The 18,271-nt window shown below is 39.9% G+C and overlaps 1 protein-coding gene across 2 annotated transcripts in view; it reads left to right on the top strand.

Annotated features, from left to right (window-relative positions):
- Window positions 1–18,271, top strand: part of epas1b (endothelial PAS domain protein 1b) — a 127,845-nt gene that overhangs the window by 99,674 nt on the left and 9,900 nt on the right. For both annotated transcript variants that reach the window (XM_079559899.1, XM_079559900.1), the window contains exon 8: window positions 12,502–12,649. In XM_079559899.1, the coding sequence (XP_079416025.1) occupies window positions 12,502–12,649 (148 nt within the window). The remainder of the gene's footprint in view (window positions 1–12,501; window positions 12,650–18,271) is intronic.

The following is an 18,271-nucleotide window of genomic DNA, read 5'->3' as shown; positions in this document are numbered from 1 at the left end:
AATTTTTTTCTTTTTTCTTTTTTTCTCACTTTATTCATCCTAAGCTTATATATTCTTGAAAGTTTTGACTGATTGGGACTGTTTTGACCGATCTTCCAGGTCGTTCCACAGATTAACACCTCTTACAGAAATACATCGACTCTTTTTATTCTTTTTCGCTTTTGCTTTTTTTAAAATAGCAGTTCCTCGGAGGTTATACTGACTTTGCTCCTGTGTTCAAAAAGCTCCTGGATGGGAGGAGGGAGAAGATCATTACATGCTTTGTACACTATTACTAATGTATTTAGATCAACAAGATCATGGATTTTCAGTAGGCTTAGCTCTACAAAGAGAGGGTTCGTTGGTGCATAGAAATCTGCTTTAGTGATAATTCTTATTGCCTTTTTTTGAGTAGGAAAATAGGATGTGTATTGGATTTATAATTTTTCCCCCATATTTCCAGGCCATAATTTAGGTAAGGAAGTATGAGGGAGTTATACAGTAATAGAAGAGATTTTTTATCGAGTACAGTTTTCAATTTGCCAATTACAGCAATGTTTTTTTTCTAATTTTGTTTTTTAATATACTTATATGCGATTTCCATTCAAGTTTACCATCAATGGTAACTCCTAGATACATGCATTGTTTAGGCATGGCTGTAGTGATGCCTTTATCACTGTGTCTGCCTTCTCAGACCACTTAACTCGCTTAGCTGATGAATATGCATGTGGGCTCACGTTGCTAAAGCTAGGGGTCAAGAAATCTGTTGTTTGAAGCCACTACAGAGGGATCATGTCCCAACATAGATCTGAAGTGATTTTAATCTGTCTGTAAATAAAAACCTGTTTTTAAAAGTTTACTTTTAAGTAACATTAAACAGCTATGCTGAATATCCAACGTTTTATTTCAGTTAAAAAGTGCTATTGTTTCTAACTTTAATCGCACAAACATGCTGATGTAAGAACTTTTTTCAAAGCATGCTGCACTTTGGTTGTTTTTATAAGTTATATTGTATTTTGCTTCAAACTGTGTTCCTTTTGTGGTGAGAATGGGGACATAATGGCTTTTACAATAATTATAACATTTTGTTTTTTTTATTTTAGTGAAATGTGTGCGGGCGTAAATACGGGGTTCTGTAAACAAAAACAACATAAAAATAAAAATGTTTTGTTTACCATTTTTTTTCCTTAGGAAAAACAAACATTGAATTGAAGTTACAGATACAGCAGTATATTGTGTATGACTTGTTTGTCGTTGAGTTGGTGCAGTCGTAGCACAGAGGAAACTGAACCAGCTGAAGAGTCCTGACCACCTAGGTGTCTAGACAAGGCTGACGCCTGACATTAACATAAAGTCTGCGCATGATCCTCACCCCCTCGCCACCTGCCCTGTGATAAGGAGTTTGCTCAAGGTTCTATCTGATTCTGAAAAAAAGAAAAGAATGAACTATGGATCAAAGCAAAGCTTTTGCATGTCAAAGACTGACAAAGACTACCACTCCAACCCAAACCAAAAGTCATGCAAACTGCAACCACTCTTAACATAATGGAAAGTACACAAACCAAAGAAAGCACTCCAAACATCCAACCTGCGATCAATGCAGCAGACCTTCACCACCAACATTTGACAGAGATCACAGTTTACTGGTACATTTTTCTGTAAAAGCAAAATGAAATATCAGACCTGCTCATCAAACGACAAAAACAACTCAACTACCACACCTAAATGAGCTCAATTTGTCAACCAAGACCATAATAAAGCTGCCAAACAAACTGAAAGAACAGTTCAGATATGTTGCATGTGTCGTTCAAGAAGCACAGAATCGCAAGACAAATTTCACTGACATTATCATTTTTGTTGAGTGTCAGTTAAAAATCATCACTGATCCCTTATTTGGTGAACTTCAAACTCAAAGTGTCGACTAAGAATCTGTGAAACCAAAAAAACAAGACATGAACCAAACTAATATCAGATCTGTAAAAGTTAATAATCCCAACTCTACGTTTTTGTTCACAACCTGAATCTCATTATTTAAGTTGTTGTCCCAAGTTCACAACCCTGCAACATAATGGGAAGATTAATTTTGTTTAGGAAAAGAGACTTTTTTAAATGTTTTGAGTATGGACATTTTACTGTTTCATGTAAATGTTTCAGTGGATAAATCTATCAAACAGTGGTCTGTCTGAGCTCAATCCTGATGTCCATAGTACTTTCTCAACGCTGAATCACAGCAAGCCCAAACGGGGACCAGTGGAGTTGGTAAATTTTCAATCATTCCAGTTGATGTGAAATCAAACAAAGACAATAAAATTGTTCAAACATATGCATTTTCAATAACATCAACATCAAGTTTCTGCACAGAATCACTTCTGCAAAACTCAACTTGAAAGGACAGAAAACAATTAGCAAACAATGTCACCTCAACAAACACAATCTACTTAACCTGACAATTGATCGTTCAGTTTCCAGTTGTGATGGTAATGACTTCTATTCCGGGGTGTCAAAAGACAATACCAGTGACAAAAGTGAGTTTGCTTAAGTCATGTGGATCTTCCAGAAATTGAGTCAAATGTTGAATTGCTAATCAGATTGAATGCTCCAAAGTTGCACTAGCCACAAAAAAAGTAAAAATGATGGACCTTTTGCTGTTAAAACGTCATTAGGATGGATTGTAAATGGTACTTGTATGTGACATAAACATGTAAACTTCACATGCACATCTGTGAATACACACACGCTGTTGTTCTATGTCAAATTGTTGTCTTTATCATAGTTTCTTATAATACATGCCCGTATAGTTTTACGTTTTTAGAGTTCATGTGTATATGTTTTATGTTTCATGTTGCACGATCGACCGAAAATAATTCCTAGTTGTGAACCTGCTCAGAACCATGACATTAAAAACAATTCTGTTTCTGATTCAAGCAAAAAGGATTATCAAAACTGGAAAGGAATGAGAAACTATGAAAATGAACACAGACAAACCAAATGACGTCACCCAACAGATAAAATCAGAGTCTCACACACTCAATCAAAAGTGTCCAAATAAATATCTTTGTGTTGTACGAGAGAAACAAAAGTGGCAAATAATGTATAGTGGAAAAACGACAATGCTATTAGCAAATTGAGTTGTTCATGGTATTCTAAAGGTTTTGAAAAACAAAGATGATAAAATAGCAAAGTATGAAAGTTAGTTTAGGGAAAATCTAAACTAAATGTCCTAAAGTATAATATGGTTGCCGATGCACACAAGCTACTTAACCTGACAGATGATCTTTCAGTTTCCAGATGTAAAGACAGTGAGCGTGTTGTAAACTCAAAAGACAAAACCACAGTGTCCAAATCCAGTGTTAAGCCTAGACCGAAACACATGTCAGCAGCAAGCTGAATAATCCAACGTACTGAGAACAAATCGTAACCATTTTCACCATAATTGCATAATGTTGCCTGAGGAAGAGTCCCAAAAGAACTATATTGTAATTAGAGTAAATTCATGAGTCACAAATCAGAGGGAATATCTTATTATAAAAAGATTATTCACACCAGTTTGTTTTTCATTTGATACAGCTAATAATATTCTATTACCTATTTCTTTTACATAAGATGAAAGTCATAATGATAACAGGCTGATTGTTCAAAAGGTTTTCTTTTAAAACAACTCTTAAATAATCTTATAATCATATAATTTCTTGTTTCTTTGTTGTGAGCAACACGGTAAAGGATTTGAGAATTTCTCTGTACTTTCTTCCTTAATTTCACGAATAATCACAAAGGTGCAACATTTTTCTTCACAATAATCGTAATTTAAAATTTTAGGATTGTGTAATTCATTGTTAAAAAATGACTCAAAATGGAAAGGTTGTGTTTCTACTATGGACCCTTGATTGCCTCTTGTTTATTTTCCATAAGTTGGCAAACCTTCTTGGATTTCTAAATGTGTTTGTCTTCAAGGGGACGTCTGTGTCACTTAGACAGTATCATGAAAACAAAAATTGGAACATGAATATTTACAGTATAGCCAGGTTCATTACAGCACTACTTTAATCAAGCTGCACAACAGTCAGAATATTACGTAATACTTACTATTCACAAATATAAAGAAACCACTTTTCTGTGTTTTTTTTATCATGTACATATCATAAGACGATGTTTACTGTCCATTGGACATGTATTTGTTTATCCAACTCACAAAACGCAGAAACTTCAACGTGATTCAGCATTTAGCTCAGATTACCCTTTTATACGCTGGTACAAGAGGTAAAGGCAAATCTTACATTAGAAAAAGTTGTACTTTTTAATATGCTTTTATATGTTGTGATTTATATTTTGCTTAATTTAAAAGTTTTTTGTTAAATGTGCACAGGATACCAATGTTATTATTTTTTTGTTTCATTCGAAAGTAACAATAAAAACAGCTCCCCAAAAGTTTGTTTGATTTCACATCAACTGGAATGATTGAAAATTTACCAACTCCACTGGTCCCCGTTTGGGCTTGCTGTGATTCAGCGTTGAGAAAGTACTATGGACATCAGGATTGAGCTCAGACAGACCACTGTTTGATAGATTTATCCACTGAAACATTTACATGAAACAGTAAAATGTCCATACTCAAAACATTTAAAGCAAAGTCTCTTTTCCTAAACAAAATTAATCTTCCCATTATGTTGCAGGGTTGTGAACTTGGGACAACAACTTAAATAATGAGATTCAGGTTGTGAACAAAAACGTAGAGTTGGGATTATTAACTTTTACAGATCTGATATTAGTTTGGTTCATGTCTTGTTTTTTTGGTTTCACAGATTCTTAGTCGACACTTTGAGTTTGAAGTTCACCAAATAAGGGATCAGTGATGATTTTTAACTGACACTCAACAAAAATGATAATGTCAGTGAAATTTGTCTTGCGATTCTGTGCTTCTTGAACGACACATGCAACATATCTGAACTGTTCTTTCAGTTTGTTTGGCAGCTTTATTATGGTCTTGGTTGACAAATTGAGCTCATTTAGGTGTGGTAGTTGAGTTGTTTTTGTCGTTTGATGAGCAGGTCTGATATTTCATTTTGCTTTTACAGAAAAATGTACCAGTAAACTGTGATCTCTGTCAAATGTTGGTGGTGAAGGTCTGCTGCATTGATCGCAGGTTGGATGTTTGGAGTGCTTTCTTTGGTTTGTGTACTTTCCATTATGTTAAGAGTGGTTGCAGTTTGCATGACTTTTGGTTTGGGTTGGAGTGGTAGTCTTTGTCAGTCTTTGACATGCAAAAGCTTTGCTTTGATCCATAGTTCATTCTTTTCTTTTTTTCAGAATCAGATAGAACCTTGAGCAAACTCCTTATCACAGGGCAGGTGGCGAGGGGGTGAGGATCATGCGCAGACTTTATGTTAATGTCAGGCGTCAGCCTTGTCTAGACACCTAGGTGGTCAGGACTCTTCAGCTGGTTCAGTTTCCTCTGTGCTACGACTGCACCAACTCAACGACAAACAAGTCATACACAATATACTGCTGTATCTGTAACTTCAATTCAATGTTTGTTTTTCCTAAGGAAAAAAAATGGTAAACAAAACATTTTTATTTTTATGTTGTTTTTGTTTACAGAACCCCGTATTTACGCCCGCACACATTTCACTAAAATAAAAAAAACAAAATGTTATAATTATTGTAAAAGCCATTATGTCCCCATTCTCACCACAAAAGGAACACAGTTTGAAGCAAAATACAATATAACTTATAAAAACAACCAAAGTGCAGCAAACTTTGAAAAAAGTTCTTACATCAGCATGTTTGTGCGATTAAAGTTAGAAACAATAGCACTTTTTAACTGAAATAAAACGTTGGATATTCAGCATAGCTGTTTAATGTTACTTAAAAGTAAACTTTTAAAAACAGGTTTTTATTTACAGACAGATTAAAATCACTTCAGATCTATGTTGGGACATGATCCCTCTGTAGTGGCTTCAAACAACAGATTTCTTGACCCCTAGCTTTAGCAACGTGAGCCCACATGCATATTCATCAGCTAAGCGAGTTAAGTGGTCTGAGAAGGCAGACACAGTGATAAAGGCATCACTACAGCCATGCCTAAACAATGCATGTATCTAGGAGTTACCATTGATGGTAAACTTGAATGGAAATCGCATATAAGTATATTAAAAAACAAAATTAGAAAAAAAACATTGCTGTAATTGGCAAATTGAAAACTGTACTCGATAAAAAATCTCTTCTATTACTGTATAACTCCCTCATACTTCCTTACCTAAATTATGGCCTGGAAATATGGGGGAAAAATTATAAATCCAATACACATCCTATTTTCCTACTCAAAAAAAGGCAATAAGAATTATCACTAAAGCAGATTTCTATGCACCAACGAACCCTCTCTTTGTAGAGCTAAGCCTACTGAAAATCCATGATCTTGTTGATCTAAATACATTAGTAATAGTGTACAAAGCATGTAATGATCTTCTCCCTCCTCCCATCCAGGAGCTTTTTGAACACAGGAGCAAAGTCAGTATAACCTCCGAGGAACTGCTATTTTAAAAAAAGCAAAAGCGAAAAAGAATAAAAAGAGTCGATGTATTTCTGTAAGAGGTGTTAATCTGTGGAACGACCTGGAAGATCGGTCAAAACAGTCCCAATCAGTCAAAACTTTCAAGAATATATAAGCTTAGGATGAATAAAGTGAGAAAAAAAGAAAAAAGAAAAAAATTATAATGACATGATTTAGTTTCAACTAAATTAACATAAAACAAATGTATGTATACATATTTGTTGGAATATTGAAATGTATGTTACTAACTCCAGATACATGCTCATTTCTCTTCTGTTTTACACTTGATATTGTTCATTATTAATGTTTGTGTTTTGTTTTTTCTCTGGTGGAAGTCTGTAAACTGGGCGTAATAAGTTTTCACTTCAGCCTAAACCCTTTCGGTCGTGTTGTACACAAAGAATTGGAAATGTTTTTACATTTAAAGGAATGAACTACTACTACTGCATTAGCTCAAAGACACCCAAGTCAGACACAAAAACACTGCTCTATCTGTAACGTTAATTCAGTGTTTGTTTTCCTATGGAAAACGGTAAACAAAACCGTTTTATTTTTATGTTGTTTTGTTTACAGAATCCCGTATTTACGCCCGCACACATTTCTCTAAAATAAAATAATGAAAACAACAAAATCTATTATTATTATTATCACTATTATTATTAGTAGTAGTATTATTCCACTATAGAAACATTACAGAAGTAAAGCTTACAAACTAACAATCAAAATGACTTTGGAATAGCCAAAACCGATAGTATAATTAAGTTAAGACTAATAAAAATGAAACATTGCAGCTTAGCTCTTAAAGCATAGCTGTTTAATGTTACTTTAAAAACTAAACATTTAAAAACAGTTTGTCACACACAACACTGTCAGCCAAATTGTCGTTACTTCCATTCTAAACCCTTTCGGTCATGTTGTACACAAAGAATTGGAAATGTTTTTACGTTTAAAGGAATGAACTGACCGAATAAACTACTACTACTACTACTACTAATTTAGCTCAAAGACCCACAAGTCATACACAATATACTGCTGTATCTGTAACTTTAATTCAGTGTTTGTTTTCCTATGGAAAACGGTAAACAAAAACGTTTTATTTTCATGTAGTTTTGTTTACAGAATCCCCGTATTTACGCCCGCACACATTTCTCTAAAATAAAATAATGAAAACAACAAAATATATTATTATCACTATTATTATTAGTATTGTATAATTCCACTATAGAAACATTACAGAAGTAAATACAAACTAACAATCAAAATGACTTTGGAATAGCCAAAACTAGATAGTATAACTAAGTTAAGACTAATAAAAATAAAACATTGCAGCTTAGCTCTTAAAGCATAGCTGTTTAATGTTACTTAAAAAGTACACTTTTAAAAACAGTTTGTCACACACAACACCGTCAACCAATTGTCGTTACATCCATTGGGACACATGCTTTTTGCAGCAGGGGAGGGCAGGTGAGAGGTGAGAGGGGTCTGCAGAGGTGTGAACCGGTTTGCCCATGCACCTGCAGTGGCGCCATCGCGTCTGGACACCACGTGGGTTGGGGAGGTGTGAAATAATTTCATTATGATAACCCTTGTTTACACATAATTAGCATAACAAAGAAATAATTAGCATAACAAAAAAAGCAGTCCCATTATTACTACTCTCGGAGCCTCCGCTCAGGCCCGGGGCTCAGAGCGGAGGCTGCGGGTGCCTGTCCCCGCCCTGAGCGCACTGTGAGTGGGTCTACCTCTGCCCATCCCCGCTGACTGCGCTACATGAGCGGATCGGCTGATATCTTGCAGCTCTGGCTGCAGCCACAGTGACCCGCGGTAGAAGCCGCAACACACGGACGGGGGAAGGAGCAGTGGATGAAGCAGAAACAGATGAAAATATGTTGGGTTTAGGCTGAGACGAGTCCTGTTGTTTAGGTGTTACAAGTGATGAACTGGTTCAGTAGAAACATGCTATAGAGACAAGTAGGCTTGATTTTTTTTTTTTTACATAACCATAATCATCTGTGTTAATCGTAAATGCAGTCAAATGGAGGGCTGTCCCATTTCTTAGGGCAGTCTTTTCAACCCTCGCCCTAGCCCTTGGTTTCAGGGTGTAGGGAAAGGGCAAGGGCTAGGGGTAGGGGTAGAAAAGAGAATTGAGATTCAGCCTAAGTGTGTCCTTTTTTCATTGTCCACTTTGAGCTCAATAAGAGAGAGCTGTATACAGCTGGATGGCAGCATGCTGTCCTGCTGTGTTTGCGTGGAGAACAGGAGCTGGCTGCTATTAAAATCACTTCTATTAAATTATGCTTGTCCAGTACGGGGCCCTGCTGGGCTGGTCTGCGGCTCAGAGGGAACAGGTGGCCCTGCTGCTTGTCCTGATGCTGTGTATGTTTGTACGGACAAAAAACATTGTTCAATGGGGTTGAAACATTATTATAGATTATATTTACCTCTATGCACCTAGAGGTAAATATAATCTGTATTTTTAGGACAGGCTTTTCCCAGGACTCTTTACTCTTTGCCGTTTAGTTCAACAGAAATCTGGGACCATTACCAGCAAAAACAGCCTACTTTTTCTGATTTTATTGTAAACAATTGCCAAAACCCTAATGTGCTTTTCCAGACTGTTGATTCTGTCTTAAATGAGCCCCCGTCTACGTGCCTTGAACCGTCTGAATTGTGTGAAGAGTTTGTGTCATTTTTAACTCCTCGAGGATGCAGTTCCCCTGCATTTGATACACAAGTGAACCCCTCTGAATCTCCAGAAGATCCACTATCTCCACGTCTTTTTAAAGAGGCTTTTGAAACGATTGCACCTGCAGCTGTAACATTGTCTAATCAGCAGTGTTCTTTCCTGCTCATCCTCAGGCCTCGACTCCTCTGCACTATCACATTTCAGGCCAATCTCAATATTCCCCTTTCTCTCAAAAATATTGGGGAATATTTTTTTTAATTCTTTTTAGATGAGGATAGCATTTTAGAAACCTTTCAGTCTGGTTTGAAACAAGAGCAGAGACAGCCAATCAGCATTCAGCTGGTGGGTGTTGCAACACAGCCTTTGCTTTGAAGCCAAGCTTCCCCACAATAAGAGTTAGCCAATCTTCCTATAGAGAAAGCTTTAATGGGATTTCCCATCGAGCTTCAGCAGCTCTGAGGGACAGGGACGATAGGAAGACCACACTGATTAACAACTGACTTTCTAACTCATGACATTTAGTACCTACATTTGAGAAATACAATGTTTTATTTGGCTTTTTTTTGTGACATTTTGGGGAACTTCAGCTTCACTTGTAGCCAATGAGAAGCCGCCGCTGCTGTGGGGGACGGTCAGAATTGGTTTTGTTTGAATTACTGTGTTAATACGGCCTGTGTTAATCAGCCTGTGGCACTGTTGAGGTGTTATGGAAGACCAGGATGCTTCAATAACGGCCTTCAGCTCTTCTGCATTGTTTAGTCTCATGTCACTCATCTTTCTTTTGGCAATGCCCCATGGATGCTACACAGTAATCTGATGGTCATTGAACCAGGTTTTGGTACTTTAGGCAGTGTGGGCAGGTGCCAAGATCTGCTGGTAAATGAAGTCATCATCGCCATAAAGCTTGTCTGTTGAAGGAAGCATGAAGTACTCTAAAATCTCCTGGTAGACGGTGACGCTGACTCTGGACTTATTAAAGTACAGTGGACCAGCAGAAGACAGGGCTCCTCAAATTATCACAGAAACTTCACACTGGACTTCAAGCATCTTGGATTGTGTGCTTCTCCACTCTTCCTCCAGACTCTGAAACCTTGGTTTCCAAATGAGATGTAGAAAAGAAATCTTTGGACCACTGAGCAACAGACCAGGTCTTTCGTTCTTTAGCCCACGTAAGACGCTTCTGACGTTGTGTGTAATTCAGGAGTGGCTTAACAAGAGTAATCTGACTGATCTGAAGACCATGTCCAGGATCCGTCTGTGTGTGCTCTTTATGCACTGACTCCAGCCTCAGTCTACTCCTTGTGAAGGTCCCCCACACTTTTGAATGGCTTTTCTCTGACAGTCCTCTCCAGACTTCGCTCATTCATGCGGCTTGAGCACCTTCTTCCATACTTTTCCCTTCCACTTAACTTTCTATTAATGTGCTTGGATGCAGCACTTGGAGAGCATCCAACTTCTTTTGCTATGGCCTTTTGAGGCTTTCCCTCCTTATTCAGGATGTCAATGATGGTCTTCTGCACAACTGTCAGGTCAGCAGGCTTCTCCATTATGGTGAACTACTGAACCAGATTGAGACCATTTAAAGCCTCAGGGACCCTTTGCAGGTGTTTTGGAGGCATTAGCTGAAGAAAGGGTGACACTTTGAGCTACAATATAGCCCCTTTCACAATATTCTAATTTTCTGAGATTTTCAATCAAAATGATAGTGTCACTTTGCTTGTAATGAGTTTATGTAATACGTTAGTTTATGTAATAGTTACATAAATAAATGAACTTATTCACAACATTCTAATTTCTTTCGAGTTTCCCCTGTAGTGTTTGGGAATGTTGCCCGTCTTGCGTGTTAATCTCAGCGGAGTGTGCGACGTCCTCTGTCCTCCGTCCTCTGTCCTGACTTGGCTCCGCAGACTGAGATAAAGAGCCCAGTATCTGCTTTCCCCCTCGGGGTCCGTGCGGAGCTGCCCCGCTCTCACGGCCAACGTGACAGGACTGTCCAGCAGCACATGTGACCGCCCTGACATGTCCGGCAGCACACGCTAACATGCTAACACGCTAACACGCTAACATGTCTCTGACCACAGGGCTGGTTCCCACGCCACTCTGCTCTCTGGACGCCTGCCAGAATGTTCTGCTCTCATCCATGTGATTTACAACGGGGCGGTTACGTTCAGTGCACTGTCGGTGCTTTTAGGCCAATTGTTCCTCGGGTCAAAAACGTATCTGCAGCATTTGGTTTCATATGGAAAGATTATGTATGTACTTATTTTGCAAGAGCTAAATACAGCTGGTCTGAGCAGAGAGGGTGTGCTGATGAGCTCAGTGGTTTTTGCTTTGTGCCATATTTTTTGCAACCAGTTTGTCTGATGTTCCATAGCGGCCTGTCTCTCTAAATAAGCACAGACTGTGATCATTGTACTGTTTGAGATGTGTGCCTCAACCCTAAGTCAGATTCATTTATTGTTTTCTACCGGGGAGAAATTCGACTCGGAGGAGAGTCAATTGCAAACATAAATACAAGCACATTACAAAAGGACAAAAGACCCACAGTGGGCCGGCTTAACACAGTCACATATAAGTTCTTATTCATTAATTTGATGTGGACGGAGCAAGGATGATTTTACAAGCCTCAAAAATGTCCTGCAGGGACAAGTCTGACAATCTGTGTTATATTTTTTATTTTTGGTTCACAGCACTCGTTTACAACAATAAACACTGTCCTGAGAAAGAGAAGGGAAAGTCTGTGTGGCTGGTGCTCATGTTAAGCCCTGTGGGTGCCAAAAGACCAAAATAAAGGTGTTTGGTCACTTCTTATTGACCAAATGATTATAAACCATTTTGTTAATAAAATAGCAGCTGTTGAATTGATTAGGTATGGCATTACAACTTACGACGAAGAAAATCTCATATAAAACCCACCAGAATAAAGGAAAGTGCATGCAAAATTGATGGCATCATTGGATTTTTTTCCACATATTTTATATCATTATTTTTTTTAGTCTGTTGAGCTCCATTTACACAGGCATAAATCTGTCATTAAAAAAATGCGGTTGGTTTAAAGTCACCTTTCACCCCAGGCCTTTTGTGTCAACTATCTCTGGCTACTTATTTCAATCCTTCCTATCCCACAAAGTCCTCACCTGTAAGGAGAATGGTTCTGTTCTCTTATTTTATCACTCTGTCAGACACATCAAACAAAGAGGAAGTGGTGAGTGGGTAACTCTCAGTGCAAAAGTGCACTCTGCTGCCCTCTCCTGGAGACGTATTAAAAGTGCATGTGTTTCTCCCTCAGTGTGCTCCAAGGGCCAGGCGGTGACGGGACAGTACCGAATGCTGGCCAAGAGTGGAGGCTACGTGTGGATAGAGACCCAGGGAACAGTCTTCTACAACAGTCGCAACTCCCAGCCCCAGTGCATCGTGTGTGTCAACTACGTCCTCAGGTACAGTGGAACATTAGTCTTTGTGAAACAGCAGTGTCGTCAGCAGAAGGGCTTTGACTCCCTCCACTAGAATGACCAAATACCACATAACGTGTCCAAGGCTTGATTTTTATTTTTTTAACTTTATTTATTTATTATTTATTTATTTTCCTGTCAACAAAACATATTTGTGCTCAAACAAGAAGAAAGAGATACAAGCCATAATCAGTAATCCAAGAGGAAAACATGTCTCCTTATTTATGAGTTGAGTCCAAATAGATACATCACTCAGATTCCAGGGCAGGCAGTGAGTTAGTGGCAATGTGTTAAAAACAGCACGTCAGGAGCAAAGAATTTACTGGAGGAAACTTCCTGTTCATCACTCTAGGTGTTTTATTTATTAATTGGTTTATTTGGTCGAGTCAGTGTGTGTTAATGAACACATGGGACTCATGAAATGTTTTTAGTGGTAGGGGAAACCAACGCAGACACAGGGAGAAAAAGTAATGGGCCTGTCTTTAGATATGTATAAATAATTTTTGTCTTTTTGATACTCGCCGTTAGCGCTGAGATAAAAACTCCTCCTCCAACTTAGGGAAGCTTCTGACCGAAGCCCGTTTAATTCAGCTAAGTTGGGCGAACTTTGTCTGGCTGTAGTTTTGCAAACGATGCAGGCGGTTGAACGATGGGTGACCTGCAAGTTCACAGCGTTAGCTCTCGGTGCAGACTCGGGGGTCAGCCTTATGTTCCCCGGTACCTATGTTCCCCCATCAATAGAAGGGATCATTGATGTGAAGATTATGCACCAGCCCACTTTCCTTAAGGTTAGTGGCTAGGGCAGGGTCAGGGTCACTGTAGCTTTGCATATATCAATGCTATCTATTATAGAAAACGCTATCTCAATGGCCGCCGCCTGGGCGCCGCCATGTTTATTTCCCATACCGACTTTGAAGCTAAGCAGGGAAGTGCCTGGTTAGAACTGGGATGGGAGACCGTTCCTCGGATGCTAAGCAGGGAAGGGCCTGGTTAGAACTGGGATGGGAGACCGTTCCTCGGATGCTAAGCAGGGAAGGGCCTGGCTAGAACTGGGATGGGAGACCGTTTGGGAACACCAGGAAGCCTGGCGACAGTATGACTGCGTGGTTGGTGGTGCTGCTGTCCGAGGACAACCCGCTGTCACAAACACGCGAGTGCACGAGATCTGACTGCCGTGCGTGTGCGCGCATCCAAACAGGGCGATGTGTGTGTGCGCGCGCGTGTGTGTGTGCGCGCGCGTGTGTGTATGTATGTGTGCGCGCGCATCCAAACAGGGCGATGTGTGCGTGTGTGGGCGTGTGTGTATGTGTGTTCGTGTGCGTGCGTGCCCAAAACCTGCTCAAACACGAGCCTCTAATCACACGCGCTGCTCCGACTGATTTATCCTCCGTGTGAGTAAAAGCGAAAATGAAACTACAACTTAACGAGCGCATGGCCTGCACTGCGTAGTTTTTTTCCTTTTTTTTTTTCTTTGCTGCTGTACCATTTGTTTTCTATTTTGCTTTCACGTATTGTGAGCCCAGAGGTACATTTGAACGCATTGCCAATTTTATTGTAAGGTTATAAATACTGTCTAATAACGATCATTAGGCTATTTCAGTTCAAAACCTACTCATTATTTTTTTTATTGTGCACTACCGTGATGGACCAAACCACGGGTCCTGCACCGTGAACCAAACCGTTAGAGTTGAACCCCTAATATTTATCAATCATTATTCCACTGTTTCTTGAATCCTGTTGCCCGAGTTTAGCGAAAATATTGTCGTAGTTTATAAGAAAGGAGCACGGGTGCATCAAACACTCCAATTGCAGTTTGTTTGAAATTGTTTTTTGCCTTCATTCTTTTACACATTTGTAGTGGCCATAGTTTTTGGAATGGGTTGGGAACCACTGGTCTACAGCTGAACTGTGTGACGGGTTGGACATTTCTTTGTAATCACTCACCATCTCAGAATATCAAATGTGGAGAGTAGCGAGGCCCGGCCGAAGGCCGGGTCTCAGCTAGTGTATATCTAATTAAAAAAAAAGAAAGAACTCTTCCTCACCCTCCGCGGGCGGTCTCTTTTTCCTCCAAGCTCGGGTCCTCTACCAGAGGCCTGGGAGCTTGAGGGTTCTGCGCAGTATCTTTGCTGTTCCTAGAACTGCACTTTTCTGGACCGAGATGTCTGATGTATTTCCTGGGATCCGCTGGAGCCACACCTCCAGTTTGGGGGTCACTGCCCCGAGTGCCCCAATGACTATGGGCACCACTGATGCCTTCACCCTCCAGGTTTTCTCCAGCTCTTCTCTGAGCCCCTGGTATTTCTCTAGTTTCTCGTGTTCCTTTTTCCTGATGTTGAAGTTGCTTGGTATTGCTATGTCGACCACAACGGCTTTCCTCTGCTCTTTGTCCACCACCACAATGTCTGGTTGGTTCGCCACTACCATTTTGTCCGTCTGTATCTGGAAGTCCCACAGGATCTTGGCTCGGTCATTCTCGACCTGCAGCCTTCGACACTGTCGACCACAAGATTTTGATTTCCCGTCTTGAGTCTTGTGTGGGATTGCGAGGTACAGTGCTCAAATGGTTTAAATCATATTTGACAGATCGGTCTTTCATTGTAAATATTGATTCTTTTAGTTCTAAAAGGGCCCCCTTGTCTTGCGGCGTGCCTCAAGGCTAAATTCTAGGACCCATTCTTATTGCGCTGTACTTGCTGCCTTTGGGTTCCATATTTAAAAAAAATATGGCATTCAATTTCATTGCTTTGCAGATGACATACAAATGTATCTTCCCCTTAATTTGAACTCACCAAACATTTTGCATCAATGTCTTCAGGAAGTGAAGGACTGGATGTCCCTTAATCTTCTAAATTTGAACGAGGACAAAACAGAGATTGTTGTTGTTTTTGGCGACCTCAATCTCTGCAAAAATGCTCTTGGCCCACTTGAGTCTCGTTCTCAGACCTGTGGCAAAGCTCTTGGTGTTTTTATTGATAGCTCTTTTAAGCTGGAAAAGCAGCTGAGCGCAGTGGTTAGAGCTGGCTTTTTTCATCTTAGGCTTCTTGGGAAGGTGAAGCGCTACTTGCCCCCTAACCAATTCTAAATGGTAGTCCTTGCCCTTGTAACCAGTCGCCTGGACTACTGTAATTCACTTTATTTTGGCCTTAGCCAATCCTCAATTCAGCGCCTCCAGATGGTACAAAATGCAGCTGCACGACTGCTCTCAGGAGCATCTCGATATGACCACATCACTCCTGTGCTTGCATCTCTTCATTGGCTACCTGTTGGATTTAGAAGCAATTTTAAAATCCTCTTGTTTGTTTTTAAATGTCTAAATGGATTAGCTCCACCTTATTTGTCAGAGTTGATATCTTTGCACAGTCCTGTCAGAGCTCTGAGGTCCGCTGAACAATATCTTATAGACCATCCCAGGTCTAAGCGGAAGAGCAGAGGGGACAGAGCCTTCGCTGTAGCCGGCCCTAAATTGTGGAATTCTCTCCCTTTACACATTAGAACTGCCACATCTTTGGAGAGTTTCAAGCGCTCGCTGAAGACTCACTTTTTTGCACTGGCCTTCGGCACGAGCTGAGCTGAGCATTTTTCTCATGTTGATTTTATTATTCTATTTGTATTAAATGTTGATTGTTTTATTTTATGAATATGTACAGCACTTTGGGGCAGTGGCTGCTGTTTGTAAATGTGCTCTATAAATAAATTTGACCTTTGACCTTTGACCACCTTTGGAGGTGTTTCCCACTTTGACCTTGGGGTTTCCAGCCCATACTCTGCACAGATGTTCCTGTACACTATACCAGCCACTTGGTTATGGCGCTCAATGTAAGCTTTCCCTGCCAGCATCTTACACCCTGCAGTTATGTGCTGGATTGTCTCATTGGCCTCTTTGCACAGTCTACACCTGGGGTCTTGTCTGGTGTGATAGATCTGGGCCTCTATTGCTCTGGTGCTCAAGGCCTGCTCCTGTGCAGCCATGATGAGTGCCTCTGTGCTGTCCTTTAGTCCGTCTCTGTCTAGCCATTGGTAGGATTTCTGTATATCAGCCACTTCAGTTATGTTTCGGTGGTACATGCCGTGTAGGGGCTTGTCCTCCCATGACGGGACCTCCAGCACCTCATCTTCTGTTCCCCATTGTCTGAGACATTCACTGAGCACGTCATCTGTCGGAGCCTTGTCCTTGATGTACTTATGGATCTTTGATGTTTCATCCTGGATAGTGGCTCTCACACTCACTAGTCCTCGGCCTCCTTCCTTACGGCTAGCGTACAGTCTCAGAGTGCTGGATTTGGGGTGGAAATAACAGAATCATGTATCATTTAGCTTTCACTTCACAGTTGTCTGTTACTTGTGTGTGAATGTTCAGTAAAAAATGTGTTGTATGTTTAGGGTTGTAAACATGACAAAATGTGCAAAAGTTCAAGGTGTATGAATACTTTCGAGAGGCACTGTAGTCAATCACAGTGGCGCACTGATGCCGCAAAATCCTGTCCATTACCCAAAACCGAAAAGTGGGGCGTGCATAAGTATTCATACAGCATGAATGAATACTTTGTGGAACCCCCTTTTACTGCAATAACAGCAGAAAGTCTTTTGGGATCTGACTCTACAAGATTTGCACATGTAGAGACTGACATTTTAGCCCATTCCTCTTTACAAAACAACTCAAGCTCTGTCACATTAGAAGGAGAACGTTTGTGAACAGCAGTTTTCAGATCTTTCCACAGATTTTCAAAAGGATTTAGGTCAGGACTTTTACTGGGCCATTCTGACATGTACAGATTCCCCCAGCTCAGCGGCAGGACTTCACAGCTCCTTCAGAGTTATCTTGGGGCACTTGGTTGTATTTCTGACCAGTGCTCTCCTTGTTCGATCTAATATTTTAGGTGAACGACCGTGTCTTGGTAAGTTCATAGGGGTGCTATACTCTTTCCATTTCTGAATGATGGATTGAACAGTGCTCTGGGAGATGTTTAAATCTTGTGAAATCTTTGTGTAACTTAACGCTGCTTTAAACTTCTCCACAACTTTATCCCTGACCTCTCTGGTGCTCCTTGGCCTTCATGATGTTGTTTAGTGACCAATACACTCCGACCATTGCTCTGAGGGCCTAAAAGAACAGCTGAAATTATACTGAGAGTAGATTACACACAGGTGGCCTCTATTTAATGGTTAGGCTAAGGAGTGAACATTCTGGAGTCATTAGGAATGTTATAAAGGCAATTTAATGCACTCAGAAAATGCTGTATGAATACTTATGCACGCCCCACTTTTCACTTTTCTATTTTTTGAAAAATAACGGAATCATGTATCATTTTGCTTTCACTTCACAGTTGTCTGTTACTTGTGTGTGAATGTTCAGTAAAAAAGTCAAAATAAAATCTTCATGTTTAGGGTTGTAAACATGACAAAATGTGCAAAAGTCCAAGGTGTATGATATATATAAATAAATAAATAATATATGTATGTAAATAAATACTGCCTTATGATGAACATTTAGGTTATTTATTGAAAAACTCATTGTTTTTTATATTGTAATTGCACCACAATGCACCAAACCGAGCTGAACCGTGACACCCTTAATGTTAGTCTGTGATTGTTAACATATAAAAG

The sequence above is a fragment of the Gobius niger genome (genome assembly GCF_951799975.1).
Source record: "Gobius niger genome assembly, chromosome: 7".
Taxonomy (NCBI): domain Eukaryota; kingdom Metazoa; phylum Chordata; class Actinopteri; order Gobiiformes; family Gobiidae; genus Gobius; species Gobius niger.
This window is presented reverse-complemented; position numbering and strand designations above follow the sequence as displayed.